The 16,478-nt window shown below is 37.4% G+C and overlaps 1 protein-coding gene across 4 annotated transcripts in view; it reads left to right on the top strand.

Annotated features, from left to right (window-relative positions):
• Positions 1-612: 612 nt before the first annotated feature.
• Mtdh (metadherin) overlaps positions 613-16,478 on the top strand; it is a 47,695-nt gene continuing 31,829 nt past the window's right edge. For all 4 annotated transcript variants that reach the window (XM_010619580.2, XM_010619582.2, XM_010619581.2 and 1 more), the window contains exon 1: positions 613-740. In XM_010619580.2, coding sequence (XP_010617882.1) covers positions 696-740 — 45 coding nt within the window. In that variant the 5' untranslated portion in view covers positions 613-695. The remainder of the gene's footprint in view (positions 741-16,478) is intronic.

Here is a 16,478-nt window from a genome sequence, read left to right as displayed (position 1 = left end):
AAAAAAAAAAAAAAAAAAAAAAAAAAAAAACCTGTCATTTTACAGATGCAGAAATGTCTTGAGATAGTAAAATGATTTGAGATTACATAACTAGTTGGTAGTCATAGTACAAATACAATTCAGATTTCCTTTCACCTGACTGTGTTCTGTGTCCTTATCGCTTCTTGGCCTTTTGGCTAAGATCAAGTATATTCTTTTGTCCTTGTTAGAAAGACTGGTATCTAGGTGAGATCAGAATATTTGTGGTACAGAATTTTGTTTAAGCTGGGCATAGTGGCACACGCCTGTAATCCCAGCACTTGGGAGGCTGAGGCAAGAGGATCACTGGAGTTGAGACCAGCCTGGGCTATATAGTAAGTTCCTGAGCAGTCTGAACTACATGGTGAGACCAAGTCAAAAAAATAAAAAAAGACAAACAGACAAACAAAAAAACAATTTTGTTCATAGGTCATTATATTTATATTACAAAACACATAGGTCAATCCATCGAGTCTTCTTAGATAATGTTGCTATACAAAAACAACCTTGTTAGTGTCCATTGGGGATAGAATTTGATTCATATATTGGTTCCTGAGTATAAATCTGGTTTGATCCGCCAGCCAGTTTGATAATATGATGCTTTCTCATTGCCAATGTAGCCAAATGGACGGACTGTTGAAGTGGCTGAGGATGAAGTTGTTCGAACTCCTCGAAGTATGACCGCAAAGCAGCCACCAGAAGCAGACAAAAAAAATGAGAAGGTAAGTTGGTAAAGAGAGTGGCATAAAAATATTACACTGTTCTGTTTCACAAGAGTGTGTGTGTGTGTGTGTGTGTGTGTGTACACATATATATTCAAAGGAAAACTTGAATTGATAATAGTGGATGAAAGTTTTAAGTAAGTTGTTTTTTGTTTTTTTAGAGGAAGGATGTATCACCAAGTATAAACATGGGTATGGTACTAGAAACTGTTCATATGCCAAAAGCAAATTATTTATGACTTGGACATCTTTTGTATGAGTAAGGTTCCAGATTTTTATATATAACTTACTTCATTCAAAAGTAGAACTATGTTACCTTTGTTGATGCCTGTAGTCTTAAGAGTATAGCAGAATTATCCATTACTGTTAAATGTTTTGGGGTTTTTGGTTTTTTCCGGTACTGGGGATCGAACTCAGGACCCCTTGCTCTTCCAAGGCAGGCATGGAACCACTGAACTAAATCTCCAGCCCCTGATTGCTATTAAATGTTAAAATAGATTTCTGTTGTGATGGAGACCTAATTACTTTTTAGGCAGTTTTGGACTTTTACATAGAAAAATTCTCATTATTAGAAGGTTTGAATGAGCACTTCGTTTTAGATGTGAATTTTCCCAAATAACACAATCTGTTATATCCCATAAATAATATTGTGTTCTTTTTTTAATTTTCCAATTGCTATTATAATTGATCCATTTTTAAATTTTAACTTGTCAAAATAAACAAGTTTTTTTTGTACTGGGAATTGAAATGAGGACCTTCCCTCTGAACTACATCCCCAGCCCTTTTTTTTTTTTTTTTTTTTGAGACAGTCTCTCAGTTGCCTGGGCTGGGTTCAAATTTGCAATCCCTCTGCCTGAGCTTCCCAGAGTGCTAGGACTACAGGTATGCATCACTTGCCCCTTAAGCAAATTCAACTTTGGTTCCTCCTATTGTGCAGAGAGTTTTGTTGAATTCCCTTTTTTGTACATTGAATTACCACCGCCCGCTTTCTTTTTCACTCTGGGTATGTATAACCTCTTTGAGGGGTGGGGACAACCAGAGAGGGTAAGTGATTTCTAGAAACCAGAGCATACTCTCACCCTATGGAATAATGGTGTGAAATGGCTGCTACAGTTTTTCAGTGCTTGCAGTTTTGAAATATCTTTGGAGAACTGATAAGATCTGTCCCGCCCAATGAAATTGATCTAGAGCCAAGACAGCTGCAGGTAGAATGGTTTAAAATGAAGGGTAGTTGTGGGAAAGAATTAAACTTATGTATGACTTTGCCTTTGGCAAAAAAGTAAATAACAAATGACTTTTTTCAAAAAATAAGCTTGTAATTTAAGGACTGTAAGTTTATAAATAGACAATATGCCTAATATAGATTAACAGGTATCCCATTTATTTCCTTGTTGCTAAACTTTTTCTCTTAGCATTTTGAACTTAATCCTTCTACTCTGAATTATCCAGAAAATCTTGTAACTAATGAACTAATAACTAATGAACTATGATTAACATATATATAGATTGGATATAATTAATACAAAATTAAAGCTTATAATCGTTTTGAAATGTCTTGTAGTGGAAAATAATTGTAATAGTTAATGTTTATTAAATATAACACAAGCAGCATGCAAAGTGAGGGTGTACCTATATCTAGTAGGAAATTATTGAGCACCTTGGTAGGTATATTTTTAAGACTTCATAGACAATTGCTAAAAAGTAACAAACATTCATCCTCGCAACAGCTCTGAGGTGGCATCATACCTCTTTTACAAATGAGAAACCTCAGACCTAAGTACCTAAACTATGTCAGTTCTAACCCGGACCATCTGGCTTCAAAATTTGTGTTTTTACTCCCCGATAGTTTTTCTAATCCTCAGGAACTACCAGGCAGATAGTGACAGTCCCATTTATAGATGAAGGCTCCAAAGGAGCTTTGTGATTTCATACAATTTTTTAATTAAGATTTGAAACCAAGACTTCGTTTCAGTTGCTATTGGTCTTCAGTGCAGAGCAGCTTCTACTTTTTTTTTTTTTGGTCTGTTCGGTTTGGCTTACTGACCAATAGTAAATGCTATTAACTCGTGGCCAGTGTTCTTTCTTGCTATCTTGCATGTTGAACTTAGGACTGTAACCTTTATCTTGGTTCAGCCAGAGTAACCCATTTCAGTTATTTTGGTAAGCTGCACCTTACTAGCTGGACATGATGGTGCACATCTGTAGTCACGGCATTGGGATGCGGAAGCATGAGGATCACAGGTTCAAGGCCAGTACTGACTATATAGGAAGACCCTGTCTCAAAAAAGGCAATGTATCTTAAATTTACTTAAGCATCTTTGTATATTTTATCATGTTTTTGTTTCCCTCTCAAGCCACATCTTAGGCACTTTGACAAGCATGATTTTTTTGCCCAGAGAATAATTGCATCTTAAGCCATGATACTAATTACCTTGCCCTGTCACTTGAGTAAGCCTTAGATATAGAACTTTGTCTAGAAACTATATATGATAAAGGTAGAATACTCAGGTCTATAAAGCAGGTTTCTGGATCTTTTCCATCTTTTCTAGGTCTTTATCTGGAAGTGAATGTTGGTGCTTTGTTGATGCAAGTTTCCAGTAGAGGATACACAGGGCCATTGAGAAGGCAGAGTGCGTTCTGCTGATAGATGTTGGTGGGAATAGAGAAATGCATGATGCTCTTACCTTCACAGTCTGAGTAGGGAACAGCAAACAGAAGCTGTCTGGTAACGTAAGGTAGTTAAGTAGAAGGTATTCAGAGGACAAAGTTTATCCTTATTGGATAGCTAGAAAAGGTTGGTTTAATTGGACACAAGTATAGGATGGTAATTCATTAAGTAGAAGTGGCAAGGTCAAATTTGGAAGGGAGAGAAACTGATATTGAGATGAAACAAATGAACATACTCTGGCACACAAAAGAGAAAACCCTAGACAAGTTTGATTGGCCATGGTAGGATGGCCACTTAGGTATATTCAGCTGGTAACAGTATTTATGGTTAACCACTTACCAGTCCAGTTATTTAAATACAAGATGACCAAAAATTGCATGTTTCCATTAGCTTTGGGGGGTTTTTTTTTTTTTGGTTTGTTTTTTGTTTTTTGTTTTTTGTTTTGGTTTGGTTTGGTTTTTGGTTTTTTGAGACAGGGTCTCACTGTGTAGTTGAGACTGAACTGGAACTCACTGTGTAGCCCAGGTTGGTCTTGAACTCACAGCGATCCTCCCGCCTCAGCCTTGAGTGCTGGGATTACAGGCGTGCGCCACCACGCCCGGCTGTTTTCATTAGTTTTTATAAGATAATATAACAGCAAATGACAGTTTTACCAAATTTATTCAGTAATTTTTATGTGTATGGTTATATCTTAAAACATTCCATATATAACTTTACAACCTGGACAGTAGTATCTAGTCTCTTAATGCTTTTTGCAGTATTGTCTTTGAACAACACACTTTACACTGTCATGTTGGCCTTTCCTTTTTTGTTGGGTGGGGTAATTTCAATAACATGTCTACCCACTGAGTGTAATGGTCAGAACGTTGATGATGGGTGTCCTGGTTGGCATTTTGTTATCCTGTATTTTTTAGTTATTTGATATGTTAGGCCTACTCTAAATTGTAAATGACTTTTTGAACCTTTTTTTTTAAAAAAAATAAATAATAGACGGGTCTCATATTGTCATATTATTTGGATATTGTCATATTGTTTGGTCCAGAAGGGGTGTGTGTATGTGTTTGTTTGTTTTTTGGTACGGGGGATAGAACTTGACCTTGTGCTGCCAAGGCCAGCAGCAGCACCACTGAGCTAAATCCCCGGTATGTGCTTTCTGATTGCAGGGTAGCTTGTTAGATGTTGGTCACCTCTGTCAGCATCCCTATAGGATTACAGTCGTTCACCACTATTAATTTTTTGTTTCACTTCTTCCTTCCATTTCTATCATTTCTGTATTATGAATAGTTAACAATAAGATGTCTTTTTGGTCTTTCCATTTTATAACGAAGATTTTTTCCTCTCTGGTATGATAACATTTTTCCCTTTTTCAGATTTTTTTTTCTTTGGCAGACCTATTGGCACTTCCTTCCCATTCAGTGTCCCAAGTGTATCCCTTTTGTTTTGTTTTATTTTGTTTTGTTTTTTTGTTTGTTTGGTTTATTTGTTTGTTTGTTTTTTGAGACAAAGTCTGGCTCTGTAGTTCAGGCTGACCTTGAACTCACTATGGCTTGGAACTGGCTGCAATCCTCCTGCCTCAGCCTCCTGAGTGCTGGGATTAAAGGTGTGTGCCATCACTCCTAGCCCAGATGTGTCCATTTTGTACTGTAAAAGAGTATCTAGAGAAAAAAAAGAGTTCTGGAGAAATGCAAAAATTATATCTAATGCACTTACAATAAGAATTTTTATAGATTGTAGCACAAAATTATAGGTCATTTTTCACAAAATAAATACAACTTAGAGAAAATAACCAGAACTTTTTATTAGATTTCACTGGAAATAAACATCAAAGGCAAATACAACATCCTAAATAAAAACTGTGCAAAAAATTGTTGATATAAAACAAATAGAGGCTGGGGATTTAGCTCAGTGGTTCCACCGCCTGCATTGCAAGCACAAAGACCTGAGTTCAATCCCTGGTACCAAAAAAATAAAATAAAATAAAATAAAACCAATAGACATAGGCGTATATCTCCTGCAAACAAAAGTGATACCTGCCCAAGGGACATTCAAAATAGTACACAAAGAGGTAAAATGTTAAGTGGTTAGTGAGTAGGTTTTGCATCTGTGATTGTAAGGGTCTGAATTAAGGTAGTAGTATAAAGATTGCTATTAAGAGGGCAGGGATTTAGCTCAGTGGTGCCATGCCTACCTCACAAATGCAAGGTCCTGAGTTCAATCCCTGGTACCATAAATAAATACTGAGTAGTATTTGTTAAAAATGGTTTATTGCTGAGTGAAAATTAGAAATTTAGGGGCCGGGGATTTAGCTCTGTGGTTCTGCTGCCTGCCTCTCAAGTGCAAGGACCCAAGTTCGATCCCTAGTACCAAAAAAAAAAGAAGAAGAAGAAGAAATTTAGGATATTTGTACCTGCTACTGTGATCTGGACAACTTCATAGTACTTAAAGAATTTTTGAAGGCACCAGTTGTGATATTAACAAGTGTGATTTTTTTTTAAAAAAAAAGAATATTGTATAATGAAATGTCTACCAGGAGTCTACTACCTCCTGTCTACCAGGAATCATTGTATTCTTTACTGCCATCCACTTATAATATTTTTAAAAAACACACACAAACAAACCTACTTTCACTTAAGAGTCCTAAGTAAAAACACATCCCTACTTTTTGGAAGCTCTGCGTGACTCAGTGAGCTAATATTTTCAAGTTGAATAGTGCTAGCTTGTTATGAAATCCTGCATAAAATATTCAAAGTATAAGATAAGTGGGTTTTAATGTCTTAAAAGATGAAAAGTTCATTCATGGAGCTCTAGATTTCATGTTGCAGTGCAACAACCTTTAAGAAATACCAGTTGATGAGTTTTATAGCCGTGTTTTTTCCTTCCTACTCTTCATGCCTTCCCATTGGACTTAGAAAGAACCCCACAATCTGAAGATGACTGCCCTGCCTGTAGCACTATCTGATTGTCCGTTTCTTGCTGTTTCTAAACTGTAGCCATATTGTTTGATCTTTCCTTTCTTTTTGTTAAGCAGCTTTATTTTGAGATAGACCAAAAAAATGACTTAAGTGTAAATATTAATATATTTATAGAGTTATACAGCCATAACCACAGTCTGATTTTAGGACATTTCCTTTCCCAAAAAGAAATATCGGGCATGCCAGTTAGCAGTCACTCACCATGTTCCCCTCTCCCTCTCATCCCTTGCTGTGCCAATCACTAATCTTTGGTGTGATATCGGGGGAAGATACGCGCAGTTGTCTGGAACATTACTGAAATACTCCTCCCTTTTCAGATTGTATCTTTGTGTGGGCTAAGAATGTAGCTTAGTGGTGGGATAGTTGCCCTGCCTGCACAAAGCCCTGGTTTTGGTCCCCACCACCACAAAATGAAGTAAGTGTACGTGTGTGTGTTTTCTTCACGTGCTTCAGTTAAAACAACATGTCACAATAAACCAAACATAAAAGCAAGTCATCCAGCCATTTTAACCAGATGTTAAACATTTGTAAAATGTAAATTATGCTCGATATGATACTGTACATTGAAGACCCAAAAAACTCCACCAAAAGATGTCTAGACTTAATTGACACTTTTAGCAGAGTAGCAAGATACAAGGTCAACACCCAAAAATCAATAGCCTTCTTATACACAAATAACAGACTCACTGAGCAAGAAATTAGGGAAGCAATTCCCTTCACAGTAGCATCCCCCAAAAATGAAGTATCTAGGAATCAATCTAACAAAAGAAGCAAAAGACCTCTACACTGAAAACGACAGCACTCTGAAAAAAGAGATCAAAGAAGATATAAGAAAATGAAAAGATCTCCCCTGCTCCTGGGTAGGAAGAATCAACATAGTGAATATAGCCATACTACCAAAACTGCTATACAGATTCAGTGCAATGCCAATTGAAATTCCAACTCTATACTTCACAGAACTAGAAAGAAGAATCCAAAAATTCATTTGGAACCAGAAGAGACCTAGAATAACAAAAGCCATCCTAGGCAACAGACACATGGCAGCGGGTATAACAATTCCCAATCTGAAACTATACTACAAAGCCACTGTGACAAAAACAGCATGGTACTGGCAAAGAAACAGACCTGAGGATCATTAGAACACACTGGAAAGACACAAAAACAACTCCAGATGTACTCAGCTACCTCATCTTTGACAAAGGAGCTGACCATCGCCACTGGAGGAAAGATAGCCTCTTTAATAAATGGTGTTGGAGAAACTGGATCTCAACCTGCCAGAGATTAAAACTAGACCCATATCTTTCACCATGCACTAAATTAAAATCCAAGTGGATTAAAGATCTAAATATTAAAACAGAAACATTAAACTTGTTCAAAGATAATTTAGGTAGAACTCTGGAAGACATTGGCAAAGGAAAAGACTTTATGAACAGATCTTCGGTAGCATGGGAACTAGCACAAAGAATTAACAACCGGGGTCTCATCTTATTAAAAAGCTTTTGTACTGCAAAAAAAATCATCAACAGAACTAAGAGACAACCTACAATGTGGGAAAAAAATTTTAACAGCTGCTCCTCAGACAAAGGACTATTATCTAGAATATATAAAGAACTCAAAACATTCAGCCCCCTCAATATAAAGACCCAATTCAAAAATGGGCATCTGAAATGAACAGACATTTCTCAAAGGAGTAAAAGCATCAAGTAAATATATGAAAAAATGTTCCACATCACTAGTCATTCGAGAGATGCAGATGAAAACAGCACTGAGATTCCACCTCACCCCAGAAAGAATGGCTGCTATCAAGAAATCAACCAATAACATCATGTTGGTGGGGTTGTGAGGAGAAAGGAACCCTTCTCCATTGTTGGTGGGAGTGCAGACTGGAGCAACCACTATGGAAGTCAATATGGAGATACCTCAAAGGCCGGGGATTTAGCTCAGCGGTTCAGTGGCCTGCCTTGCAAGCACAAGGACCCGAGTTCAATCCCCAGTTCCAAGAAAAAGAATGAGAAATTAGAGTCAATGGATACATATTGAGGATATACTCTTAAGTGAAATAAATAAGTCACACGTGTAAATACCAAATAGTTTCTTTGGCGTGAAAAACTATAATAGTACACAAGATCCTAATGGGATAATTAACAATGTGAAATAGGAAGAAAAGGGCTAAAGGTGTAGGGAATGTGGGAAGGGTAGGGGAAAGGAAATAAGGGAAAAAAAAAATGAGAAACTGAAAAAATGGAAATAAAGTGTTTGTAAATAGGGAGGTGAGGAGGGGGTGAAGGGAGGGCAGGGACAAGGGGAAAAAATGAGAACCAAGACCTGTCATGTAAGGGTACAAGATCCCAGTAATGAATGTAACTGTATTGTATACCTAAAATGCACCAATAAACTCAATTTTAAAAAGTAAATTATGCTACTCTTTTCACAAGTGTGTTTTTTGCTTTGGAAAATATAATTATTAATACAGTATTCATTAGTACAGGTATAGTAGTATATATAATTCGTTTACTGTGATTTCATTGAAATACATTAATATACCTAGACAGAATTTTAGTTTACATGTAGGATCTGATAGCTATAGCCAAGCCACATAAACAATGGCTCTTTGACATCCTCAGTACATAGTAAGAGTCTAAAAAAAATCTTATAACCAAAAAGTTTGAGAATTGCTGCTCCAGAAGTGATTAATGGCTAAAAGGCCAAACACAAAGTCATTCCAAGGCCATGTATATTAAAGTGTCAGCTTGAGCACCACTTAGCATAACTCAGTACATGTATTCTGAGAGAGCTTACATATATTTGTGCCCTACCTTCCGTAGTACTTCTTAGAAACTATAGTTTCAAACCATGGCCAACTCTGGCTCTCCAGTATGTTTCTAAAAAGTTTTATTGGAACATAGTCACACATCATTGATTATCTGTAGCTGTTTTTGCACCACAGAAGCAGAGTTGGTTAGTTGCAACAGAGGCTTTATAGTTTGCAAAGCCTAAACTATTTACTGCCATGGCCTTTCTTTGCTAACTCCTTTTTGTACTGCTGTTGTGGTCTTTACATTTATCAAAGATGGGAAAAGAAATGTTGTGTAGGGCAAGTTGGGGATCATTTAAACTAGGAAAAGAAATACCCTCTGCAGCATGAGAGCAGGCCACTGAGAGAAAAAGCACAGTGGCCTGAGTTTGTTTGAAAGTGTTTCATTGTCTGGAGCACTTTGATGCTAGACGGATTTGCTAGGTCTTAGTCTTTTGACCTTTCAAGTTCCCTTGTGCCGTAGAATCTGTAGCTTCTTGATATCTTGGGCCCCTGCCCATGATACTAGTTTTCAGGATTCCCTTTAAGACAAATCATGTTATTTTCTGTAAGAAAGAATGTCTCATGGGAGGAACCTCATTTCTGCTCCTTCAAGTTTTTGCCTAAATTCCAAACAAATGGGGGAACTGAGACCAGTCCATCCTTTTTCTACTGAACTGTGGTTTTACTAAACAGGAAGTAGCAAGAGGGAGCACAGTGAAATAGTTTGTTTTTAAACATGCTAAGACTAATACGAGAATGAGTCCTCAACGTGGAATTAATTTGTTTCTCTACTGGAAGTGTGAGAATCATCTGGGAAAGAGTTAAAGGCTAGATAAAAGAGGTTCTTAAGAAAGATTCTTGTAAATTTTTTAAGTTCGTAAATTGATAGCCATACTGCTCAGTGTGCAGTGTACCTTGTGGTATGGAGGGTATATCAGATATACAGCTCAGATTGTGAGTTGAGAGTGGAGTGAGAGGTAGCCAGAGCTATATGTGATGCAGTTAGATTTTCCCTGCACTTGCACCTCTCCTCTTCCTTCCCAGCTAGAAACTATCAGAATAGTATTTAGTGGGAAAATCTTGAATCTGGTTTAAAGGACACCCCCACCTGCAACTCGACAGCTTGGTGAAACCCTGTCTCAAAAGTTTAGACAGGGGAGCAAATGGCGATGTAGCTCAATACAAAGACTAGATTAAATCTCCAGTGCTACAAAAATAAGTATGTACCATTTTTCACTATCTCATCCTGACATTGTCACAAAGTTACTACAATTGAGAACTGCTAGTATAGACAAAGCAGAAAAGTATAGCTGGAGTGTCCCTTGGACCAGCTAACCCCCAACTTTGTTTTATGTTTAAGTGTGAAAGACTGCCAAAATGTGGAGCAATATAAAACAGATTTACCATATTTGGGCAGAAGGTGGATGGAATTGACTCTAAAGCAGTGGTTTGCAGATCTTTCAAATGCTAGTTGCTAAAAGTTCTATAAATAAATTTCACTGCTCAGTAGGTTTAATTTTGTCAAGTATATTTTAATAGCACCGTCACAGTTACAATGAAAGGAATTTTGATACAATAAAATTAAAAAGAATAAAAAATATTAGAAAATAGGACTTTTTTTGCCATATTAGTGAAAAATCTCATACAAGCCACTGATCTGCAAGTGAAAGCATCATAATAACCAAGCACTCCTCTTTTTTACGCTTCCTTTATCACTCCCAGCATGACCAGCAGACTGCACTTGAACTTGCAGACCTTCCTGCCTCAGCCTCCCCAAGTGTTGGGATCACAGGTGTGTTCCACAACACCCAGCACACTTAGAAAATAATGACAGATTTGATGATTTATCAGAAACTTTTTATTAGAATGAATTAAAAGAATGGAACCCCTTGCTGTTCAAAGTACAAATATTATTTTAAGTCCCAAGCCGCTAAAAATCTATGTAGTGTGTATTCAGTCAGTTTAACTGTGTGTACACACATGTACATGTGAATACATGTGCTTACATATATAACATAAATATGGACACAGATTTATTCTAGTAAGACTATTAGTCGGAATTTTTATAGCATCTATATTGTATTCATGAAATGAGATAGGATATAATGCATAGTTTTAATAGAAGCCAGTTGAAAAAGAGAGAAAGATTTTTTAGATCACTTCTGCTGTTAAATGATGCTTGTTTTAAGTAATACTAAAGGTTTTTGTCTGTTTCCTGCTAAATTCCAATTATATACAGGGCTGGGAATTGAGCTCAGTGGTGCCATGCCTGCTTCGCAAGTACAAGGTCCTGAGTTTGATCCTCAGTACCGCAAAAAAAGAGTTAAGGCAACTGATTCTATACAGACTTTCTCTACAGTTGGTTTCTTAATCTTGCATATCAGTGCAGATCATGGAGCATTCAAACAAGTAGAGACTCTGTTCAGAGTATAATGAAATTCTTAATTCTCTTGCTTTCAAGAAGTTCATGTTTTGGTATAAGAACTGAAATCTTGCACACATAGAAACTTAAAACAGTATCGGAAATGTCACAAAGAAGTTTGTAACAGGTTTTTTTTAATTGGAATTTTTGCTTGTTTTTTGGTTTTGGGGTTTTGTGATTGGTTGGTTGATTGGTTGGTTTTTTGAGATGGGGTCTCACTGTGTAGTTCACACTGAACTCACTGTGTAATCCAGACTGGCTTCAAACTCCTCCTGCCTCAGCCTCCAAAGTGCTGGGATTGCAAGAGTGCATCACCACACTCAACCTTAAATGTTTTTTGGGGGAAAGGAATGGGAATATGGCAGGGATTAAGCACATAAAGTGGAACTTGAGATGGGTCAAAAAATTTAATATAGTCATTTGAAGCATTTACTGTCAGCAAGGGAGGCTGATGATTGAGGCTGCAAAGGTAATCTTCCTGGCAGTCTGACTGCGGGACTTTGTTCTGAGGGAAAAAAATGTACAGGCCATACAGCTTGGGCAATGAAAAGAATGCTTAAACTTAATGGGGGTGAGGGAAGAATGCTTAGAATGGTACCAGTTTTAGAGAAACCAAATAGTTGTATGTGTCAATAAAGATATAACTAAGATTGAAATCAATTTGTGGAAGACCTTCTATATCGTAAAAGGAAGTTAGACTTTGTTTATAGGTAACAGGAAGTGGCCACAGGTTTCTTAGTGGGACTGAAAATTAACCAAATTGGTATATGTATGGGAGGTAAGCATAAGGAAGGAAGCCCTTGAAGATAAATATTTATACCCTTATTGGATTATAGCGCAGTTGCTATCAGTAGGGGGTTTTATTCAGTGCTGTGGACTTAGCTCTTAAAACATCATAGATAGGCTTGGGATGTAGCTCAGTGGTGCCACACCTGCCTGGCAAGCATAGGGTCCAGGGTTCAAGCTCTAATATTGCGGGAGTGGGGCATAGATAATTGACATATATTTGTACTCATTTATAGAGTAGTAGAGCTCAATACCTTTATATAAGGGTAATAAATCAGGGTAAATACTATTTCCATCTTCAGACAGTACCATTTCTATATGTTAGAAACCTTCAAACTCTTTCTCTAGTTATTTTAGAATATCTAATTAATTGATGTGGGGCTGGGGATTTAGTTCAGTTGCACTATGCCTGCCTTGCAAGCACAAGGTCCTGAGTTTAATTCCCAGTTCCACCAAAAAAAAAAAAAAAAAAAAAAAAAAAAAAAAAAGTAATTGATGTAGACCATAGTGACCTTCCTATACCGTAGAACACCTGAACTACACCCCCCACCCAAAATGTTTTGGATATGTTAACCACTCTTTCCTATCCTCTAGTAACTTCTAGTCTGCTTGCTATTTTTGTTAACCAACTCTTTTATCTTCCACAGATGAGTGATAACTTACACCATTTTCTTTTCTGTGCTTGGTTTATTTCACTTAACCTATTGCCTGGCAGTTCCCCCGATGTTGCCATAAATTGCAGGGTTTTATCCTTTTGTATGGCTGAATAATATTCCACCTTGTTTATATATACAGATTTATTTTCACTCATTTGTCATTGGATGTCTGAGTTGATTCCATATTGTGACTAGTGCTGCAATAAACATGGATGGGCAGGTATCTCTTTGACATAAATATTTCATCTCCTTTGGGTATATAGTAGTAGGATTACCAGATCATCTGGTAGGCCTCTTTAGTTTTTTTGAGGGGACCCTCCATACTATCTTTCATGATACATATACTAATTTACATTTCCACCAACAGTATTTGAAAGATTTCCCCTTTCTCTGCAGCCTTCTCAACGTTTCCTCTTTTTTATCTTTGATAATAGCCATTCTGAGTGGGATGAAATACCTCATTGTGGTTTTTATTTCATTTCCCTGATGATTAGTGCTGTTGAACATTTCTTCACATACTTGTTAGCCATTTTTTATCTTCTTTTGAGAAATGTCTGTTGAGATCATTTGCTCATTTTTTAATCAGATTGGGGTTTTTTGGTTTTTTTTTTGCTTTTGGGTCCTTTGGAAATGACTAGATTAATAATAATCCACCCACCTCCGTGTCAGAGCCTGACAACAAATAGGGGGAAAATAAATACTGTTAACAAGAAAGCTAAAATTTTGTGCTAAAGGTTTCTTTTAGATGTCTTAGCCAAAGTGGAGTTGCTTAGAAACACTTCAGTAGGATAGCTGGGGCAAATAGCTGTGTCATATTATCTTACTAAGTCTCACCTGGGTGAGTTATTTTTTGGTAATTACTTTTAAAGGTAACAGTAATTTTAAACAATATTTAAGTCTAATCCAAGATAATCTTCCTTTTCTAACAAATCTGAGTATATTTGAGTGTGAATGTGATTTGTCTTTTAGTCATAGTTTCCTCCCTTTAAAACACCTTATGTAGCCAGGCAAGGTGGTCATCCTTGTAATCCCAATACTTGGGAAGCTCAGGCAGGAGGATCGCCAGGAGTTCAAGGCCTGACTGAACATATAGCAAGACCCTGTCTCAAATGAATGAATGATAAACACACACACATTATTAATAAAGAGAAAAATAGGCCAAGTATGGTGACATATACCTGTAATCCCAGCACTTGGAAGGCTTGAGGCAGGATCCTTGCCACAAGTTCAAGCCCAGCCTCGACTACATAGTGAGACGACCCTGTCCCAAAAAAAAAAGACAAGGGCCAGGGATTTGGTTTAGTGATTCTGCCACCTGCCTCACCAAGCAGAAGGGCCCGAGTTCGATCCCTGGTACCCCCCCCCAAAAAAAAGACTTAAAAAGAGCAAAATAAAAGATAATAGGAAGTAGGGAGATCTTTCTCAAATGGGAAGCAGAACAAGAGATGGGAGGAAGCAAAGGAAAGGGGGGTAGAAAAGGGAATTGGGATGTGTTAAGTACATGTACCTGCTCCACACAAGGAATGTAAACAAATATGTACTCTAAATGTGGACTAATAAAAAATAGAAGCTGGAAAAAAAAATGTTTGAGGGAAAGGAGAGAAAATGAACTATTTGAAATGGTAAAATAAGTTTAAAAATCTTATTTATATATCATGCTTTGTAGTTAACAAACTCTTTTCATATATGTTTTGGTTTTTTGAGACAGGGTCTCACTATGTAGTTGAAACTGACCTGGAACTCACTATGTGGCCCAGGCTGGTCTCGAACTCACAGCGATCCTCCTGCCTCAGCCTCCCAAGTGCTGGGATTACAGGTGTGCGTGTAGGAATGTGTGTCCCATGTGACAAGGGGAAAGGTGTGACTTAGCCCAGAGCCACGTAGCTAATACACCCAACATTTGTGCTGTGTTTGGAGTTACAAAGGGAGACAGAATAACAGAGTATTTGCAAGGGTAGGCCCTGAGACAGAATTGGCCTTTTGTACTGGGTTCACCCTCAGACATTTTGTACAATCTTTATGGCCTGCTTCCTTGTCTGTAAAATGGGGGTGCCTCCTCTAGTTCTGTAGACTATCCAAGTGGATATGAAGCACTTTAAAATTGACTAGTATGAATGTGCTGTGTGCATGTACCAGATCCCTGCAGTGAATGTAGTCATTCTGTACAGCAGATGTGTACCAATAAAATTTTAAAATTTTTAATTAAAAACAATGGGCTAGCCAGGCATAGTGGCGCACACCTATAATCCCAGCACTCGGGAGGCTGAGGCAGGAGGATCACTATGAGTTCAAGACCAGCCTGGGCTACACAGTGAGTTCTAAGTCAGTCTCAACTACATAGTGAGACCCTGTCTCAAAAAACCAAAAAAAAAAAAAAAAAGGCTGGTATGACTTGAGATTATCTTAGCTGTAAAATAACAGATTTCAAAGATTTAGTTTATCTTCATACTATCATTAGTTATTAATAGTCTTTTGTATTGGTTACATGTTGAGATGATAGTGTTTTAAATATATTGTGTTAAAAGTATGTTGAAACTGTCATCTAGTTTAACTTTGAAAATATCATGTTAAGGGGCCAGAGATTTAGCTCAGTGGCACAGCACTTGGTTCACAAATGTGAGGTCCTGAGTTCAATACCTGGTAGCCCCCCCCCGAAATAAATATATATATATATATATATATAAAACTACATATTTTATTTTTATATAAAAATATATGCACAATACGTAGTTAAGATATATTTGGCTTGTGTTGTATTTCTTTTGAATAGCTCTACTCGAGATTTAGAATAGACCAGTGACCGAACCCGTGTCCACAGCGGGCATGTAGAGCTCTCTGTGTTGGCATCAGGTTTAACTGCAGTGTTGGCACTTCGTGATAAATATGTGGGTTTTGGGTTGCAGTTTGGGCACACAGACTAAAGGGTTCGCCATCACGTTTTAGTCTCTGGCTCCCCAAGTCCAGCCAGGTGCCTGTTATTATTTGTATCATTTTGTTTTGTTTTTCCAGTGCTGGAGATTTAATCCAGGATCTTTACATATGAGGCAAGTGCTCTACTACTGAGCTACATCCTCGGCACTAGATGTCCGTTTTTATAGCTAGCTTTATTGCAGCTACAGCTTTGTTCATTTATAATATTGTATGTGTTTGCCTTCATGTTACAGAATTGTGTGGTTGCTACAAACCCACATGGAATTTAAAGCCTAAAATATTGACTATTTAGTTCTTGCCAGAATAATTTTGCTATCCTGCCCTAAACTAATTGACAGATAGGCAAGGTGTTGTTGCCTTTACTTAAGTGTGGTTAAGGCAGAGACATAGGAGGTAGATTAGTGACTGCCAGAGAGGGGAGTGGAAGTGACTGCTGCAGGTTACAGGGTTTCTGGGAGGGGCTAAAGAAAACACTAGTGATAGTTTCGCTACTTAGAACAAACTAA

This window comes from Fukomys damarensis, unplaced genomic scaffold (genome assembly GCF_012274545.1).
Source record: "Fukomys damarensis isolate Sample0158 unplaced genomic scaffold, DMR_v1.0_HiC HiC_scaffold_5, whole genome shotgun sequence".
Lineage (NCBI taxonomy): Eukaryota > Metazoa > Chordata > Mammalia > Rodentia > Bathyergidae > Fukomys > Fukomys damarensis.
The sequence above is the reverse complement of the archived record's forward strand: the minus strand, read 5'-3'. Positions and strand labels throughout refer to the sequence as shown.